Below are 16,393 nucleotides of genomic sequence, written 5' to 3' on the forward strand. Positions count from 1 at the left end.
CATCATTGTTCCCTTGGCATCCAACATCACCAGAAACTGGAAGGGAATTCATTAACCTGCGATGCCCTGAAAGCATCCGCTTTCCTTTTACCCAACATGCGATTTTAAACTTTGGCAAGAATATCTTGCATTTGAAAGATAGGGTTCTATGGTCATGAAATCAGTTTTCTCAAAATCGTTGTATTCGTAACTGTACATGTAGCTTGCTTTTCCTGGGTACTCATAGGCAGGTCGGAATCGGATGCGCTATATGAGGAAAGTCCAGAAGCTGGGGTAGACTAATTCCTCCTCGAAGATACGGCGTACTTGCGCGAGAACAAAGCGCTCCACCTTACCCACATTCTTCAGGACCTGCTTGCCATCTTCCTTGCGTCCAATCTCACTATCCACACGTATCTCCTGCAACAATCCACCCTGTCGTTTTTGGTCTCCACCAGACCGGGGCCGGCCATCCTCACTAGGATTCTGGCTTCCTTGTCCCTCGGGACCGAGCAGGGCCGCCGCATCCTCAGGTGACAGGAAGCAGAAATGGACACGCTTCCGAATATACGCAACAACCGCGACGCCATCGAACGTGATTCCGGTGACATTGAGTTTAAGAGGAAGACCCACGAAACTGGGCATCGGATAATCGAGCAGAATTTCAGCAGTCAGAGACATGCGAACATCACCGGCGTACCTGGCGTGGCACAGAATCTGGAAGTCTTCCGGGCGGCGCTCGCGCATACGTGGGGGAGGTGGAGCAGAGGGATTGATGGCAGGTTCTATGGAGGGTTGGGGTATATCAGCAGGATCTGTGCTATTTCTCGATCCACTGCTGCCGGTCTGTCCGATTGAGGGGTGGGAAGGGTGTGTATTTGCGGTTGAGGGTCGTGATGCGGAATGGGTGGTATCTAGATCGGCGTCGGTACGTTGGTGTAATTGGGTAGATGCGCGCTGCGGTCGTGCCCTGTTGCCATGTGCCATGCCTGCGTCCGACCATCCACTCGCAAAGGGTGTGCCGCCTGCTACGGCCGCAAGAGGAGTTTGTGTTCCTGATAGACCTCCCAATGACATGAGATGGTAGCCAAGGGTCGAGGTTCCGCCGGGTATACCAGGAGTGCCAGCACGAGGAAGGAAATGTGGGTTCAGGTGGTCGCCAAGGGGCAATGGTGAGCGTAGAGCAGAAGGCTGGTACCCCTCACCGGGGTATGGATGGTGGCTGAAGTTCCCTGGACTATGGCCTAGCATTTCTTCCTCATAGGGTGACTCGTGTAGCTCCGAATGGCGTCCGGGCCACGGACGGCCATGCTCGTCGACGAGCTCCTCAGAAGTCGCTGAAGTATCATCGTCGTCCTCCTCGTAAAAGTCTGAAAACGGCTCGCAGAAATCTTTAATTTCGAGGTCCGGGGCAATAGTTCCGAATTCAAAAGAATGAACCTGAACAGACCGGATGAAGCGCGGCAGCGCTACCTGCTGGAACTTGTCGTGCACGAACGCGCGGATGCGCTCCGCCAGCGCTTCCCCGTCCGGGCCGGAGGTGGCCGTTGCCCAGTCGACTTCGATGGACATCACATGTGCGACGCGACGGTGGTTTCCATGAGCTCATGAAACGCGCAAGAAAGCGGGAGGAGCTTGGGAAACGGACCAGGCGAGCCGCAGCTCCGTTGACGCGGCGCCACGTGATCTGGGGACAGCATGGAAGATCGACGAGCTGAGTTTGCTCGTTCCTGCGCATGTTAAGAATGTTAAGGACCGAAAAGATCGCAAAGTTGATCAAATATCATTCTCGCGAAGTACCCAACTGGTTGCTAACACACAGCACATTGTTGGTGATCTTTACGTCGCTCGGTATTGCTATCCCAACACGGCCACCTGTTATATGTCAGAGAACCAACGCAATTTGTGTTGAATGGCCCAGCTTGATACACACATTTCAAGTTCCTGGCCACAAAGGGAAGGGATTCGAGGCTACAGTACTAGTGTACTAGTACTGGGCAGTGGGACCCTGCGACCGAACTAGAGTCTTCCTCGAGAAGCCCGTAGCCAACCTGCGGCCCCGGTCATCGCGGCCTACCCGCCCCCTTCTTCGGCCGTCCAGTGATCCTGGCGCCGGGGCGAAAACGTGATCATCATGCATCGAAGGTACTTACAAAAGACCGATTAACAAGAATATGCCGTGTTTGAATTTCTTTCTGGGGGGCTGAGTCTGTCGATGGCGTCCGGGATTACCTTGATACGTCCAGCACACCACCTCCACCTAAGCTAGCCAGCTTCTCAGAGCCCCAATATACATTATTTAAGGATACTGGGATCTATTTCAAAGGATTCAGTGTCAATGGAAATCAATAGCGGGACAACAAAAGGTCGACCAGTCGGTAGTGATTTACTTCCCACCCGGCAATCAGATGACTACGAACCCCCTGCGGGACTAATGCAACCCACGAGCATCTGTCCGCGGTCGATGACCTATCGTTAGCATCAAAGGTTACGCTCGCGTTTACCGCGTCCAGCTCATTCGTTAAATGTAAATTCTGGTGGCTGCAGCTCAGTGAAACAACCAATTGTGACCCGAGTACTCTTCGCACGACCTCCGTTTATTTCATCATGCCCTGGTGGGCTTCTGCGCCATGGTCTTGCTGATCTGGACAAAGAAATGCTCTCATTGCTTTCCGTCTGAGGCTTGCTGGACCGCTGTCGTCATAAAACCACGCCCTGGTCGAATGACCCCAGGAAACACACGGAACGTGGCTGATAGGCACACATGGATAGCTACATACCAAGAACTAACGGCCACACGGACCTCGCGGCTTTTTGCCCGTTACTTTCGATTACATGGAGTGACAGCAGATCGTCGCTGGTGCCGGCAATCTAACATGCATGGCAGAGGTTCCCACATGCACAGCAACGTGGCCATGCCTGTATCGGGACTCGCCCACGCACGCCCGGATATGATCGACGGAGTTCACTTACATGTTCGGCTCGAATGTGAGCTCTCGATTTGTAAACACCCAGGCGTATGCTCTTGCTAAAGCCTTAGACAAGGAGCTACTTTTCAGGTATAAATCTGCCCATCCTCAGTTCTTACTCTAGTACGAGTACAGAAATTGAATATGTGATATGCGCTATATTAGATCGAAGTTTCCTAGAAGCGGAGAAAATCGGTAATGGCGGCGCCATCTACGCACGCGTCCCCTTGCGTCTCTGACTATCCTCCTACCCCTTGTATGTATCAGGCGCTCGAGTAGACCTTGTATCCTCGATTTCTCCAACTGACAATTCGAATCGAAACTTGCTTCTGCCCAATCCCATTCCATGTAATCGTGACAATGTAGCAGACCGGGGTAATCTGAAGTATTGCAATTTCCGTAATGAAAGCCACGATAAGCGCGAAAAATTCAAGTCCGCTTTTAGGGACTTGGTTGAATCCAGATTTCAGATCAGTCAGGTCTCAAACAAAGAGATTGGTGCATATCGGCGAGCCCGATTCGTCATCGGGATCACCGATCGATTGTGCCAGAGAGCCTCATTCCAAGAATTCGTTACCGGAGCAGGGTTGTACGTCGTGTTGAGGGTAGAGATCGTTCCAAATTTATTCAAGGTTCAGGTGAAGTGGTCGTGGTCACAAAATAAAAAATGCTGAGATATGGCATGTCTAAAAAGAGAAAATACAAAATCAAGAGGCGCATCAGATACGTCTATGTGGCAATGTGGGTTATGACAGGGCGGAAACCAGTCATAACACGTAGACAAATGCAAAGGTCACAAGAAAATTCAAACCGAGAAAAGAGAACGAAATAAACTAACCGCCAGAGACTTCCAAGACATTTCGGCTATGGTAACAAGATTAAGCAGCTGCGGAAAAACAATGCTAATGAAGTCGCATTCCAGATCCATGCGAACGATATGAGGCGCTAACATCTTTTCAGAGCCGTTCTCGTTTTCGATTGCAAAACGGAACATTTTGATGACCATTTTGAGAGTACCGATGTTGAGTCGAGTAGCTTGGTCTCGTATGATCATGTTGCTGGCCTAATGTGATCGTGTGAGCAAACCCTACCCAGCCGAACTATGAGAAACATGAGTCCTACTAACAGCAACAAAGCTTCTAGCCGCCGTGCTGAGCACACTTGTAGCCATGTCGTGCGCGGAAATGCTCTTTGATACCGTGGCAGTATGGTGTGCCTTTTTTGGCACATGGCACAACACCCCCTCCTTGATGCAGCAGCCACAATCGTATAGGAAAATGTAGACCGAGCACATTTTGAAATTTTTGATGGCGTAGGACCAGAGTTTGTAAGAAATAAAGAAGAGAGCAAATTCAAGTAGAAACCGAGAAACGATCGCGTATATAGAATTGGGTTGTTAGATGAGGAGGGGAAGAGGGATTTGAAGGGGTTTTATAGTAACCCGTGCAGATATCCGAGAAGAGTGACTGTGTTGAGTTACAACAGAACCCGTGCAAAGCACCCCTGAAGGTACTAGGCTAAACTGGGCCTTTCTACAGGCGCTGCAGGGCATGCCGATGCCGATGCCTATGCATCTAACGACTTAGTGATCACTCGCGTGGTGCTGCGAAGACACCCTGGAGGGCAGAGACAAAGTCGGCATGCGCCAATTCCCTTCAGCGTGGGCATCAATTCGCACCAACAGGAGATACGGTTGGCAATTAGGTGGATCATCGGAAGGTGGCGGCCAGTGGGTTGCGCCTGGTGATCCTTCTGCGCACGCCAATAGCGAGCAGTGAGGTCACTCAGCCATCGAACCGTTGACCATTTCGACCACCCTCAATCTCGGATAGAGTTTGGCTGCTGCGCACTGTGCTTGACATCACCCATCAAACCCACTGCTCGTATTATGAACACCCAACAGACCTGGCCATCTCGGCAAATGGGACGGGCGTATTGTACCAACAGCCCACAGTCGGATACAGAGTTTCGCTCTTGTGACAAATGTCGCATGCCTTTTTGCAAAAGAAAATCTCTGCTGGAACAAGACACCTGCCGCAGACCTCGTGGTGGTGTTGGGTGCGCATTGGTGGGAGAGGGGGGGGGGGGGGGGGGGCGGCACAGCTGGTGTTGAGAAGAGTAGATGGGGGCGGATTCCCCCATATCTCACACGAACGGCCTTTCTCCAGTCAACATTAGCCTTTGTATCATTGAGAGAGCTTGTAGGTTCCTAGAGCTGCTGATATTTCCCAGGATAACTGGGGACGTCCAAGTCAGATCTGAAAGCCTTAGTAGACCTGTATTATGATCAATGGAGAAAGCCGAGTTGATGGGTTGCTGGATAACGATGACCGGCCAGAGGTATGAGCCTCAATCAAGAGCTGTCACATGAGTCTCCATTTTCCGGCCCCGGTTTTCAATTGCACAGTCGAACAGAATATTCGCTACGGTTGCCGCAGTTGGTGATTGTTGGTGACAGCGGCAAGAACCCCGGCAGTGCTGCAAGGTGATGAGACATTTCGAAAGCAAATTTTTAGTAGCGAGAGCTCGGATGAAGTAGTCAATGACAAAAAGCGACTGTTACGGTGAGGCGCGGTGGTATTGTAGAGTGATTGTTTTCGGCCGGATGTGATAGCACAGGATGGTCATGTTCCTCGTTCTAGTGGGAGCATGCATTATGGCTTCCACCGAAGAACCAGAACATTCATTCCCATCCAATGAGGTCCGCGCCAGGCTAACACGACTGGTGGTAAGAAGAGAAAAAACTGGCAGTGCTTAGGCGCCTCGCTCATTCGCTTCTGAAGATGAGGCTCCTGGCGCCGGGAGATCGACTCCCCGAACGTCACGACGGCGCCAAAGAAGAGAGTCGCCCAACTTGCATTGTCAACCACCGGATTTTGGCGCTGTTGGTTTTGCAAGCACAGCGTGGGATGGTCAAAATAGGAAGTCAGAGGAAGCCCGATGGATCCAGTCTGTGCTCGCAGACCGGAAACACCACGTGACGGCTCATGGTTTCTACAGCTGCGCTTTTGAGGAATGCATATTCCTACCCCCCCCACACCAAACAAAGCCGCGCCTTCTGCCTGTGCAGAAACAGCCAAGCCCGGCCTGGATGGTTTCAACTCGGGCTCTCTCTGCACTCTGCTCGGCCTGTGACACATCAAACACCAAACGGACCGTCTCAGAATGATCGACCCAAGCCCAGACCTCCTCACATGTTCGCAACGCCAGTCCCCCCACATTTGCTAAACAAGCAGCCGAGTCAATCGGGGGCTCGGTAAAAGACGATCTTCTTCACGTCGCGAATCATTCTCGGCCAGCCATGATGTAATGGCACGTTTCTGTGGCTACAAACAGCAATGAATTACGCCGCCCTACGAGCAAGGAGAAAACAAATCGGAGCCGTCAACGGACGCAATCGGGATGATCGGAGCAAGCGGTCGATAACGGGGACTGGAGGCTGTGCGAGGGCCGCACTCCCCGCCAGCACCCTCCCAGACGCCCTGGAGGTAGGGGAGACCCAGAGGTTTTCCGGACAGCACAAATTGGAAATGTAGAACCCGCTACAGGTAAAGTGGTGGGTTGCCAGGCAGCGCAGCCTGTGAAAATCCACAGCCCTCGCACGCCCAGAGGTCTTGGCCCCTCCTGGCTGCGGATCTTCCGAGGTTCTCTCTGGGGGCTCTCTTTGGCTGTCGGCTGGCAACGGGGTCGCGTAGGGTCCGCCTGCCTTCCTCTCGGAAAGAATTGCGCAATTCGGCCATTGATCTCGCTGACCTGGCGAAAGCTGTCGTGCATACTTGCCAATATTCGCCATGGCGGAGGAGGAATGGCTGGTCCCAGACCGATCACCGCCAGGTGCGACCGAAATTCCACAGCCAAGAGAGGCGAAGTTGAAGAATTGGAAATTCAATAGTGACGTCTTGGCTTCAAGGGAAGGCCCCCTTTCTTTGCGGAGCCAAGACATGTGAGTGTCCGGTATGTTTGGGATTCTCTATTATGGGCGACAATCGCGGGGGAGGGCTGGCCTGCATGACCATCGGGTATCCACTTGCCTCCGGCTGAGACGAGCGATGCGCTGGATCGACGCCAATGGCGCTCACCTTGATATCGTGCCCCTCATTCTCCAAGGTCCCTTGGTCCGTCTCGTGGATTATAAAGTCTGACCGATTCCACCCGTTTCATCAGAAAGATTCAAGCTATCCCGAACTTTCTCCAAAGTTGACTCTACAATCCCGCAGCTCTGTCTACACCAAAGTACCGAAACGAGCCATCCCGCAATTTCCTCACCCACACACAAAACAATTCATTTCAAAATGCACTCCATTCCTCCTCCTCGCAACTTCCTCGTCCTCTCTGCCGCTAGCTCGGCCCCTTACGATCCAAGCAAGAAGTTCCTTGTCTTGTCGCCCACCGAGTCTGGTCCGGACCCTCGTGCCTATGATGAGCAGGTCCTGACCGATTCCAACGAGAAGAACTCTGACTTTGAGTCTTCCATCCACCGCTCTAACAGCACTTCTTCTGCTTCGTCAGATGATTCTCGATTCGACGATGTTGCTGCCACATTGCCCAACGGCTTCCTCTACCTAGGCCACACATCCAGACGATCTTCCCAGTGATTGATTCGCTAGCCTAACTTCGTCCCTTTCGATTCACGCAATGTCTTACCATGATATCAGCGACCGATTCATTTCATTTCTTTCATTGTATCTAGCAGTCCCCTCATCTCATTGACCGCACGGTCGGTTCAACCCAGACGACAAGGACAAGGCACACCTCGAGAACGAGGCCACCTCTGGTCGAAGGTGGAAAAGCAACAGGGGGTGTTTAGTGGCGCTATCTGATCTGGTCTATTTTGAACCAGCGTTTATCTCATTTTCCGGACTACATACCAAGCCCAGAGGGCAAGAATACAATCCAATTTGTTCATCCACATATATCCTTCCTCCTACCAAGGTGCCTACGACCAAGCGATCGCTTAGACAAGCATACCCTAACGAATATTCTAGCACTGCCCCTCCCTATCGTCAATGCCCAGACAATAGTAAGCCCCTGATGCGAGGGAGGTTCCATCTCAAATGCCTGCCAAGTACCGCCAAGTGTCGATGATGATCAGCCAAGCCTGTGATATACACCGTGGAGGTGATCAAACTGAGGCTGGGGGATACCGCTTATCGCGGATCGCAGGCATGCATGGTGTTCCACAGTTGCACAACTGCACAGGGTAGGTCAGCCGTGCACTCTGAAGATCTCCAGAATCCCTTTTTGGGCGCCTTTGCCAATGTTGCCAAGCCCCCCCGTTGACAATTCTCCCAGGATGGGCTTCCTCTCAGGCCACCCCTTTTTTCGACTGGCCATCTGCATTCGACTGTGGCGATGTACACGTTCAGCGCACTCCCTACGACATTGGTCCACGCGACCAGGGTTATCTCTCGTGTACTTTTGAAACGGCTGTGTTGGTCCCCCGGTGAGGAAGAATGTCGGTGATGGGGTTCCCCGTCTCCCCCTCATCAATAATCCATCTGGCCCCTTTCTCGTCTCCACCCCGCATCGCCGGTGAAGATCTGGAGGGATGATGTGCAATGCTTACCTATCTACATTTCGGTGAGCTATTGGGTGCATTACTCGATCGCTATACCCAATGAAATTCTCCGACCCTTTTGTCACATGGTCGGTTGTCCATGACTATGACGCGTGCTACATTGGCAGGATTTTGATCGTGTAGATGCATTGTTTCAATAATAGTTATCCAGAATGTTGAGTGCCGATTGAGATGAGCCGGCGGGTAAAATTGTCAACCAGTAGCTTCTACAAAAATCCGTGGGCTTGTTGATGAATCAAGGGAAAGGGATTCAAATGCCGGGATCAGATGGATGGCCCTAGGCTCCGATTCGATGCGGAATGGGTTTGTTTCCATGACAAATCTTCAGAGTTCACTAATATATTTCTTATCCGACTCTGATCGGATGAAAGCCTCATCGTCGACGAAGTCAGCAAAGTCTGAGTCCATAAATTGTCTCTACTGCAAATGTACAGTAACATTGACACATCATAAATACCGGATAGATGAGCTGCGATTAGCTAGGATAGCACGAACCAATTTATGACTATGCAAATAAACGTTGTGAATAAACGGAGACCGTCTTCTAAATGAACCTCAAGATTCGATAGCTAGACAGGTACGATCGCTGCGATATGGCCAGCCGACCTACCCTGATATACAAAACCTATCTTGAGCCGTGGAAAGAATCGGATCGATTTGCAGGGAACATTTCAATTCTACATCGAACTATATACTACAATGTCACTCAGCACTGTCCACACGTATACTAATACTGGATGAGCGTATTCTAGACTTTGGGTATGAAGATAGAGTGGGTTCATGCCATGTGTGATGATACATTGTGGTTCACTTCCATGTCGCAACCAATTGCAACATGATACCTATCTAGGAAGTTTATAAACAGTCGCTCGGAAGTCAATACTGTTACCCCGCGCACCCTGTCCAAAAAACACTAATAAGCTTCAAAATGCTTGGCCATAAACACTAAAGCTTCCCATATGCTCACGGACACCACTCTAGATCCCTGCAGTCATGCCTCCGCACATCCCCGCAAAGACCCGAACGATACCCGAGCTCCAAGCGACGTCCCAGTCTAGGTGCGGGGAAACGACAACTTTTAAGGAATTGGAGAAATAGTGATAATTGGAGATCGGGGAGATTCGGCGCCCGGATAGTACTCGTTTCATTATATCCTATCTTTTTCGCGGCGAAATGCGTGGCTTGGAACGGGTGCGGGGAGAGTCGCCTATATTTCAGCTCATTGGTAGGGTCCCACATCCAAGCATTTTTGGGTCGGCGATGAAGCATTAGGCTATCAGATGCGGGGAACATTTTTTACAATCAGAAAAAAATGGTATATTAAGGACCATGTCTAGGAGCCCCGAATCGTTTTAGCTGCCCTTGGAGAAGACCAGAAAATGAAATGAAATGATACAGCCACACCCCCCTCCCTGAACTTTCAGGTATCTGCTAATTCTTGAGTTTATGTGTCCTGGATATGCGAGTGGAAAAATAAAATTTCTGCTCCGAGGCGGAGCCAATGTTATTCTAACCCGATCCCAACCATTTTGCATGGCGCATCACTCTGCAAAATAGCTATCCAAACAGCTGATCACGTAGGTTTCTAGGTAGCTGACCCGATACTTGATTGGAAAATGAACCTGGCAGTTATCAAGACCATCAAAGCCATGGCAGGGGTGTGGCCTGAGATGAATGAGGTGTGGAAACATCAACCTCCAAAATGAATCCTTTGGCTGTGCGTCTCAGTTGGCTGCTACCTACGCTCACATAGTATTCTTTTCCTTCTCACTTCTCTCTTTATGCTATAGTTTTTCCTCATTTTCAAGGAGATGACTATGCTCAGCTCTCATGTTTTCACTTGCATTTCAAGAAGACTGGCAAACACTCAATTTGGTAAGCTATGCATCCCAGAACATTATATATGGGATGACAGCCGGTCTTGACACCGACTTAGGTACAAGTGGACTAGCATTCGAACATCCCAAACACGCGAAGATAATTCTTAAATCAAAACTGTCGGCTAAAGGATCTGTAGTCTCTTCATTTTCGTTCGAATTAGGCTTGGGTAATTGAAAATATGCTCCGGCTGAGGAAAAGCTCACGCAAAAGGCACATCCTTGGGCATGTCTTACCTGTAACCCCGAGAAAATTTGTTTTGGAAAAGTTGGGATCCCGCTCGCAGTAAAACGATAGAGAATTATACAAGGAAGCTTCTTGGCAGGCTGGAAGCAGGATAGTTTAGATTACCTTGTTTTCGACATCCACGGAGAACAGGCATTAATGCGAAACAATATAATCACGTTTCTGACACTAGCATCCGTGAGATAACCTGAATATCCTGACATGATGTGCCCGATACAAAAGACTATTGAAATCTGCAGCATAACAGTATGTTCCCCGCTATTTGTGAAAACCTCGAGAATAAAGTTTGACAACCTAGAACTAGTCCATCCAATGCTTGTGCAAGGCTTGGAATTTGTTGGTGCATTAAAATAGATCTTAATCCTCAGATTCCATGGAGTCTTTATCTGCAAATTTGAAAGCTTTCCATGCTGAAGGATAGGAGCGGCACTCCGAATCTTTAATATTTGATTTCCTACGATTGTTGTGTGATAATGTAAAATTGCACCTCTTCCACAGACCCATAGCAGAAAGCAAGACGAAATGAACACAGAGCCAAGAAATGAAATTTATGAGCATGTAAAAGGCTTGGTAATAGAGGAAAATGTAGTAAAAATGGCTCATAACCTTCCTAGCTTGAAACAGGCATCTTGAGGGTTTACAATTACTACGCTCCTATATTGAGATTCGTGAAGGAGACACCATGAAACTTTCGGGGCCAGATGATGCACATTCGAGCGATACTTGAACAATCACGCGAACTCTATTTGCCACAAGCATCAGTAATCCTGAAAGTCTCACAGCCCCTCTAGGAAACATAATGTTGACTCACAAGGTCTAACTTAGGTACGGAGGAGTCATCGTCGAAGATAACCTTCCGCCTATTCATGGCTTGAGAACTAACGACCACGGTTAAGAGCACCAAGGAACAATGCGCTTTCCCACGCTACATCGACATAAAAAAATTGAATATTGATCAAGCCAACTTGACAATTGTAGATGTGAATATAGGGCGATATAGTCGATTCTATAGAGCACAGGAAGTCTAGTTTTACCTTTAGATTCATACATACTCATGATATTTGAAGTCCTGGGCATTCATTGCAGGAAAGAGAGGATTGACAGGGAGTCATTTCAAGGGCATTGGTTTCAACACTAAATTGCTCTTCAGGTAGGCGACAAAACCTATCCAGGTAAGAATCAGCGATGGGACGACTGTAATTATTGAAACAGCGATCGCCGCTATATCACATGGAAGTGTTCTCCACTCCGAAGACTATACACAATTCTAAGGCACGGGGTTCGCATCGGCACAATAGTCGGAAACAGCGACCGTTAGATCAAGCGGTTCGAAACAGACTATTGGATATTAGGTAGCAAAATTCCCCGGCATAACCTACAGATCTTCTGGGGGCTGTTTCCTTCAGCGTTGAATAATACATAGTTGATCGATAGCAGTCTCTAATTAATACGAAATCAATGGAGGGCGATCTGGCGTGACTACGGAGGGCTATCGTAGCTAAACGTGGAAACTGTCCATGGCAAGTCCCGCAATAGATTAATCATTCTCCCAGTTCGGGCAACTTTAAGCCAGCAGAAGGTTGCTACCGAAGTCGATCTGCACTGGATGGCTGTTGTCTCCAGCCAGTGGCAAGGGATCTCCACGGTCATGTCGCCCGAGGTGAAACATCCACATTGCCTAAACGAAAAAGACCGAATATTTTCCGTGGGGAAACCGCGCGGCAAGCCGCCTTGTTTTAGGACAAGGTGACACTGCCGGTTAGTAGACCTCGTTTTCCGCCCATCGGCAGGGGTTAGCCGAGGATTGTTCGGCGAGGGAGCGGATCGGGCCACGAAGTCCGGAGTAGATATTCCGTAGCTACGTGGAAGGTCGACAGGGGAGATCAGGGGCGATCAGAACTCCGAGTCAGCAAGCAGAGCCCCTCCAGCCCCTCCGAGGGTCCAAACTGGGGCGGTGTGTTTGTACCATCGGTAAGGCGTGGACTCCGGATGCCGCTAATTGATCGAAGGCTGACCGAATGCTTCTGCCGTGTTTCTAGCGCCAAAGCCAAGACCCGTTGTTTCCCGACTTATGATACCTTGTAACTTTGGGGGGTCGCCACGTTGGATATCGCTAGGCCGATCGCTGGGGCTTGAGGGGCAATATAGGCGCCAAGTCGTGTATCATCCAGAGTACGGAGATACCGTATGCAGTCACGGTTCATACCGTACCTCCTCCATGGAGGTGTCTGGAAGAGTACGTAGTATCCAGCTATCCTCGCAGGAGCGGAAAAAGACCGGAAGACAGAGGACGCTGTTGAACGACAGAGAACGAACGGCGTCGGACAAGCTCCGGAGACCATCGCCTCGGCTGAACGAAATCTGCCACCACGATCAGCTTGCCCCTTGCATAACCCCAGATCTACTCCGTGCTCAAGCTGCGATCTGGCCCTGCAGCTTGTACGTTCAAGGTACAGCTATCAAATGGATGGGCCATCGACACCTGCCACATTGAGCGTATCGGCAGAAGGGAGCAGTGGAGATAACCGGCCTCTGCACAAAGAACCACGGTCGCGAGAGATCCATAATCGGTATGTGAGCCAGTTGCTCCACCCGCAGGCCCAGCAGCGGCAAGAACGGAAATTCTTAATGAAAATCCTCTCCCGTCGGCGAATATGAAAGGTGCAGGCGCTGGCGGTGTTCCACTGATCAGAGGAGCAATCCCTCGTGGTTCATCATGAGGGTTGCAGCGAGCAGAGCAAGTCAAAGCATGCACTCGGCCAAGCCCCGTTAGTCATCGATACGCTAGTGTCGGGCCCAGAGTTTCAGGCTCGTACCGTAATGACCGATCATGACGTCCCTGGACTGCAAGCGGTGACTGTCATCGTGGGAGCGCGATCGGACAACCCCAACCCGTCATCGACGCATTCCGCGATCTTATCGTTGCACTCCCGGCCAGGGGCAATGTCCCCGGTTTCTGTCGTGAGATCTAATACGGGGTATACCTGATGGGGTAGCATGCATGTACAGTAGTAAATTGTTTCAAGATGAAGACACCCTGCCTAGAGGTATATTGAGGGTACCTGCGGGATCCGGGCTCGTTTGCGCCTCATCACGTGTAGCGTAATACCGTAACCACGCCATCCCCAAAGCGGAAGGGTGGCCTCTTGGATAGTCCCCTCGACGACTCGACACCCTCCTGCCTTCCCCTTGAGATCCTGCCTCGCGTGCAAGCTGAGCGTTTCTGTGCTCTTCTCTAACATATTCGAACTGATCTGGATTGCGCTTGTTCCTTAAAAAAAATAAATCTAAGGTCGAGCCATCGCCACTCGACCTCTGGCACCGCGTTCCGCTGGGCCCAAACCAGAGCGGGACATCATCCGAGGGTGGACTCCTCGAACCCGCCCAAAACCGCCATCCACCCAAAAGTCCACATCCATCGAGGGGCATTCATATCGCACGTCCTCTGTCGCATTCTCATCTTCTTAAACTCCCCCGGGGACCTTGATCACGCTTCAACGCGGGATTCCCGTTTCTTGTCACTTTCACCTCCAACAACCCCTCGGGTTTGGCGTGCCCCTCTCGCGCTGACAAAAGGGAATCCCAAAATTCCGACAACTTTTTGTCTAGGACAGGCCCCGTTGGCCTGCACCTTCATTTCCCTTCTTTTCCGAGCCTTGCTACTTTTCCTTCTTTCTCTCCCCTCCTTCGGTTTATTTGACGGTCACGTCACCTTATCACGATGACGGGCGCCGCTCCTATCGACATCGCCACTCGCAACTCGACCTCGGTCTCACCACCGGGGCAGCAGGCATCGAATCTCACCTCGGCACTGCAGAAAGCCGGCACGGGTGAGCGTACGGGTAGTATATCGCATCATCCAAGCGGAGGGCTCGGGGTGTTCAAGGCGCCGCCGCCTCGCAAGGACTCCATCGGCGCTGCTACGGCACAATGGGGGAACGGGACGAAGCCCATTTCAATGTCGGGGTCCAACCGCGACAAGGGTCGACGCGAATCGCTTGCAGGTAGCCTGGTGGGCGGCATGAGCTGGGGTGGTGTGTCTGTCGGGAGTTGGATACGCGATGAGTGAGTCGTCGGAAAAAAAGTGTTCCCTCATGAGGCCGCGGGGAAAACCTGTGCGCCTCATAGCTGTTGCACAGCATCGCAAACTGACCAGGAAATTTCCACACAGTATCATTATGACCGGCACCTCGCCTTTTACCTTCCAGTCACCTTCCTTCCATTCCTCGTCATATCTGCCGAAGCTGGAGGCCAACTTCATGCGGGACTTTTCGTGCTGCGGTGTGACGTTACCGACGCTCCATGACCTATTACAGCACTACGAAGAAGCCCATGCGACCAAGTCGCCCAACCAAGGACATCGCCCGAGCCAGGGTGAGAACCGGGCTGCTTTGGCCGCCGCGGCGATCGCACAGCAACAGAGCCAGCAACATGGCAGCCAAGGGCGCAGCTTGCAGCCCGACCGAACTCTGGATATGCAGCGTAAAATGGGCCAGAATCCGTCGCCATCCCAGCACGCGGATCTCGACACGATTGATGACATGGAGTTGGACGAGCCTATGGGTGACGGCGATGGCACAACCTCGCAGCTCTTCTCCCCTCAGTTACGTGAAGGTGGCCAGGGCGGATTCGGCAACTCCAACCAGGTTTCGCAATTAAATCTGGGCATGCTTCCAAGCCATCAGGGCTTCAACACGCCCTCCCAACCTGGCACGCCGATCGGATCTGGACGTCCGCTCTCCCTACAGAATAATCCAACCGTCTCCTCCGTCAATACCCCGACTTTAATGGCCAACCCTCTTCAGACTTCGCAATTTCGAAATACCCCCGATTCCTCGGCACCTGGAACCCCGGCGGAAATCGACGAGAGTGTGGTGGGCGGATTCGGCGACCTCACCATGCAGAATAACATGGGTCAGAACCAGGGGCAATTCGGACGGTTCACTGGAAATAATGATATGGTCGATTTGTGCATCGACGAGCCCGCTAAGCGGCTGTTCAGTCCCAGCGGAGGCATGGGGACGCCGAACGCTCACTTCAAGCTCAGTGGAGCTCAGTATGGCCCCAACAGCGATATCGCGCGCCGGATCCGCGAACAACAGCTTCTGGCTGGCGTTCCAGATACTACCTCAATCCTCCCGAACGAGGAACCGAAGCCGTTCCGTTGCCCTGTCATCGGATGTGAGAAGGCCTACAAGAACCAGAATGGCCTCAAATACCACAAGGCTGTGAGTCCATCCACCTTTATAAACAACTCCAGATTGTTTTGAACACAAGCTAATGGCATCCTCCTACAGCATGGTCATAATAATCAACAACTACACGACAATGCCGATGGTACCTTCTCGATTGTCAACCCGGAGACATCAACCCCATATCCTGGTACTCTGGGTATGGAGAAGGAGAAGCCATACCGATGCGAAGTATGCGGCAAGCGATATAAGAACCTCAACGGGTTGAAATATCACAAATCGCACTCTCCACCATGCAACCCCGACTTCCAGCTTGCGGCCGGTCGCAACCTGAATCTCGGCGGTGGGGTCATGCAGGGACAGAACATCAATGTTGCTGGAGCTGGTCTCCCAGGAATTGGCGAAGAAGGCCTCCTGTGAAAGCCCCTTTCCTTGTCCATAACATAATACCCAGCTATTATGCGAATGAATCTCGACGGTCTTTCGGGGTTTTCTACGCTCCCACATGATGACATGACTCGCCCGGTGACTTTGGAGTTTTGAAGCTTGAT

The 16,393-nt window shown here is 51.2% G+C and overlaps 4 protein-coding genes across 4 annotated transcripts; 2 read left to right on the forward strand and 2 right to left on the reverse strand.

Moving 5' to 3' along the window:
- Positions 1-246: 246 nt before the first annotated feature.
- mdm12 (ERMES complex subunit MDM12) lies at positions 247-1,551 on the reverse strand (the record flags this gene model as incomplete). The annotated part of the gene is made up of 1 exon (XM_056620506.1): positions 247-1,551. One exon carries the CDS (start codon positions 1,549-1,551, stop codon positions 247-249), a length of 1,305 nt encoding a protein of 434 aa, XP_056471312.1.
- Positions 1,552-6,291: 4,740 nt separating this feature from the next.
- Positions 6,292-6,891, reverse strand: N7532_008015 (uncharacterized protein; the record flags this gene model as incomplete). Its single annotated transcript, XM_056620507.1, has 1 exon — positions 6,292-6,891. One exon carries the CDS (start codon positions 6,889-6,891, stop codon positions 6,292-6,294), a length of 600 nt encoding a protein of 199 aa, XP_056471313.1.
- A 349-nt stretch (positions 6,892-7,240) lies between these two features.
- On the forward strand, positions 7,241-7,543 carry N7532_008016 (uncharacterized protein; the record flags this gene model as incomplete). Its single annotated transcript, XM_056620508.1, has 1 exon — positions 7,241-7,543. One exon carries the CDS (start codon positions 7,241-7,243, stop codon positions 7,541-7,543), a length of 303 nt encoding a protein of 100 aa, XP_056471314.1.
- A 6,828-nt stretch (positions 7,544-14,371) lies between these two features.
- On the forward strand, positions 14,372-16,262 carry N7532_008017 (zinc-coordinating transcription factor SFP1; the record flags this gene model as incomplete). Its single annotated transcript, XM_056620509.1, has 3 exons — positions 14,372-14,715; positions 14,822-15,878; positions 15,948-16,262. 3 exons carry the CDS (start codon positions 14,372-14,374, stop codon positions 16,260-16,262), a joined length of 1,716 nt encoding a protein of 571 aa, XP_056471315.1.
- Between the last annotated feature and the right edge of the window lie 131 nt (positions 16,263-16,393).

Source organism: Penicillium argentinense, assembly GCF_028826775.1.
Source record: "Penicillium argentinense strain IBT 30761 chromosome Unknown utg000009l_segment0_segment0, whole genome shotgun sequence".
NCBI classification, from domain to species: Eukaryota; Fungi; Ascomycota; class Eurotiomycetes; order Eurotiales; family Aspergillaceae; genus Penicillium; species Penicillium argentinense.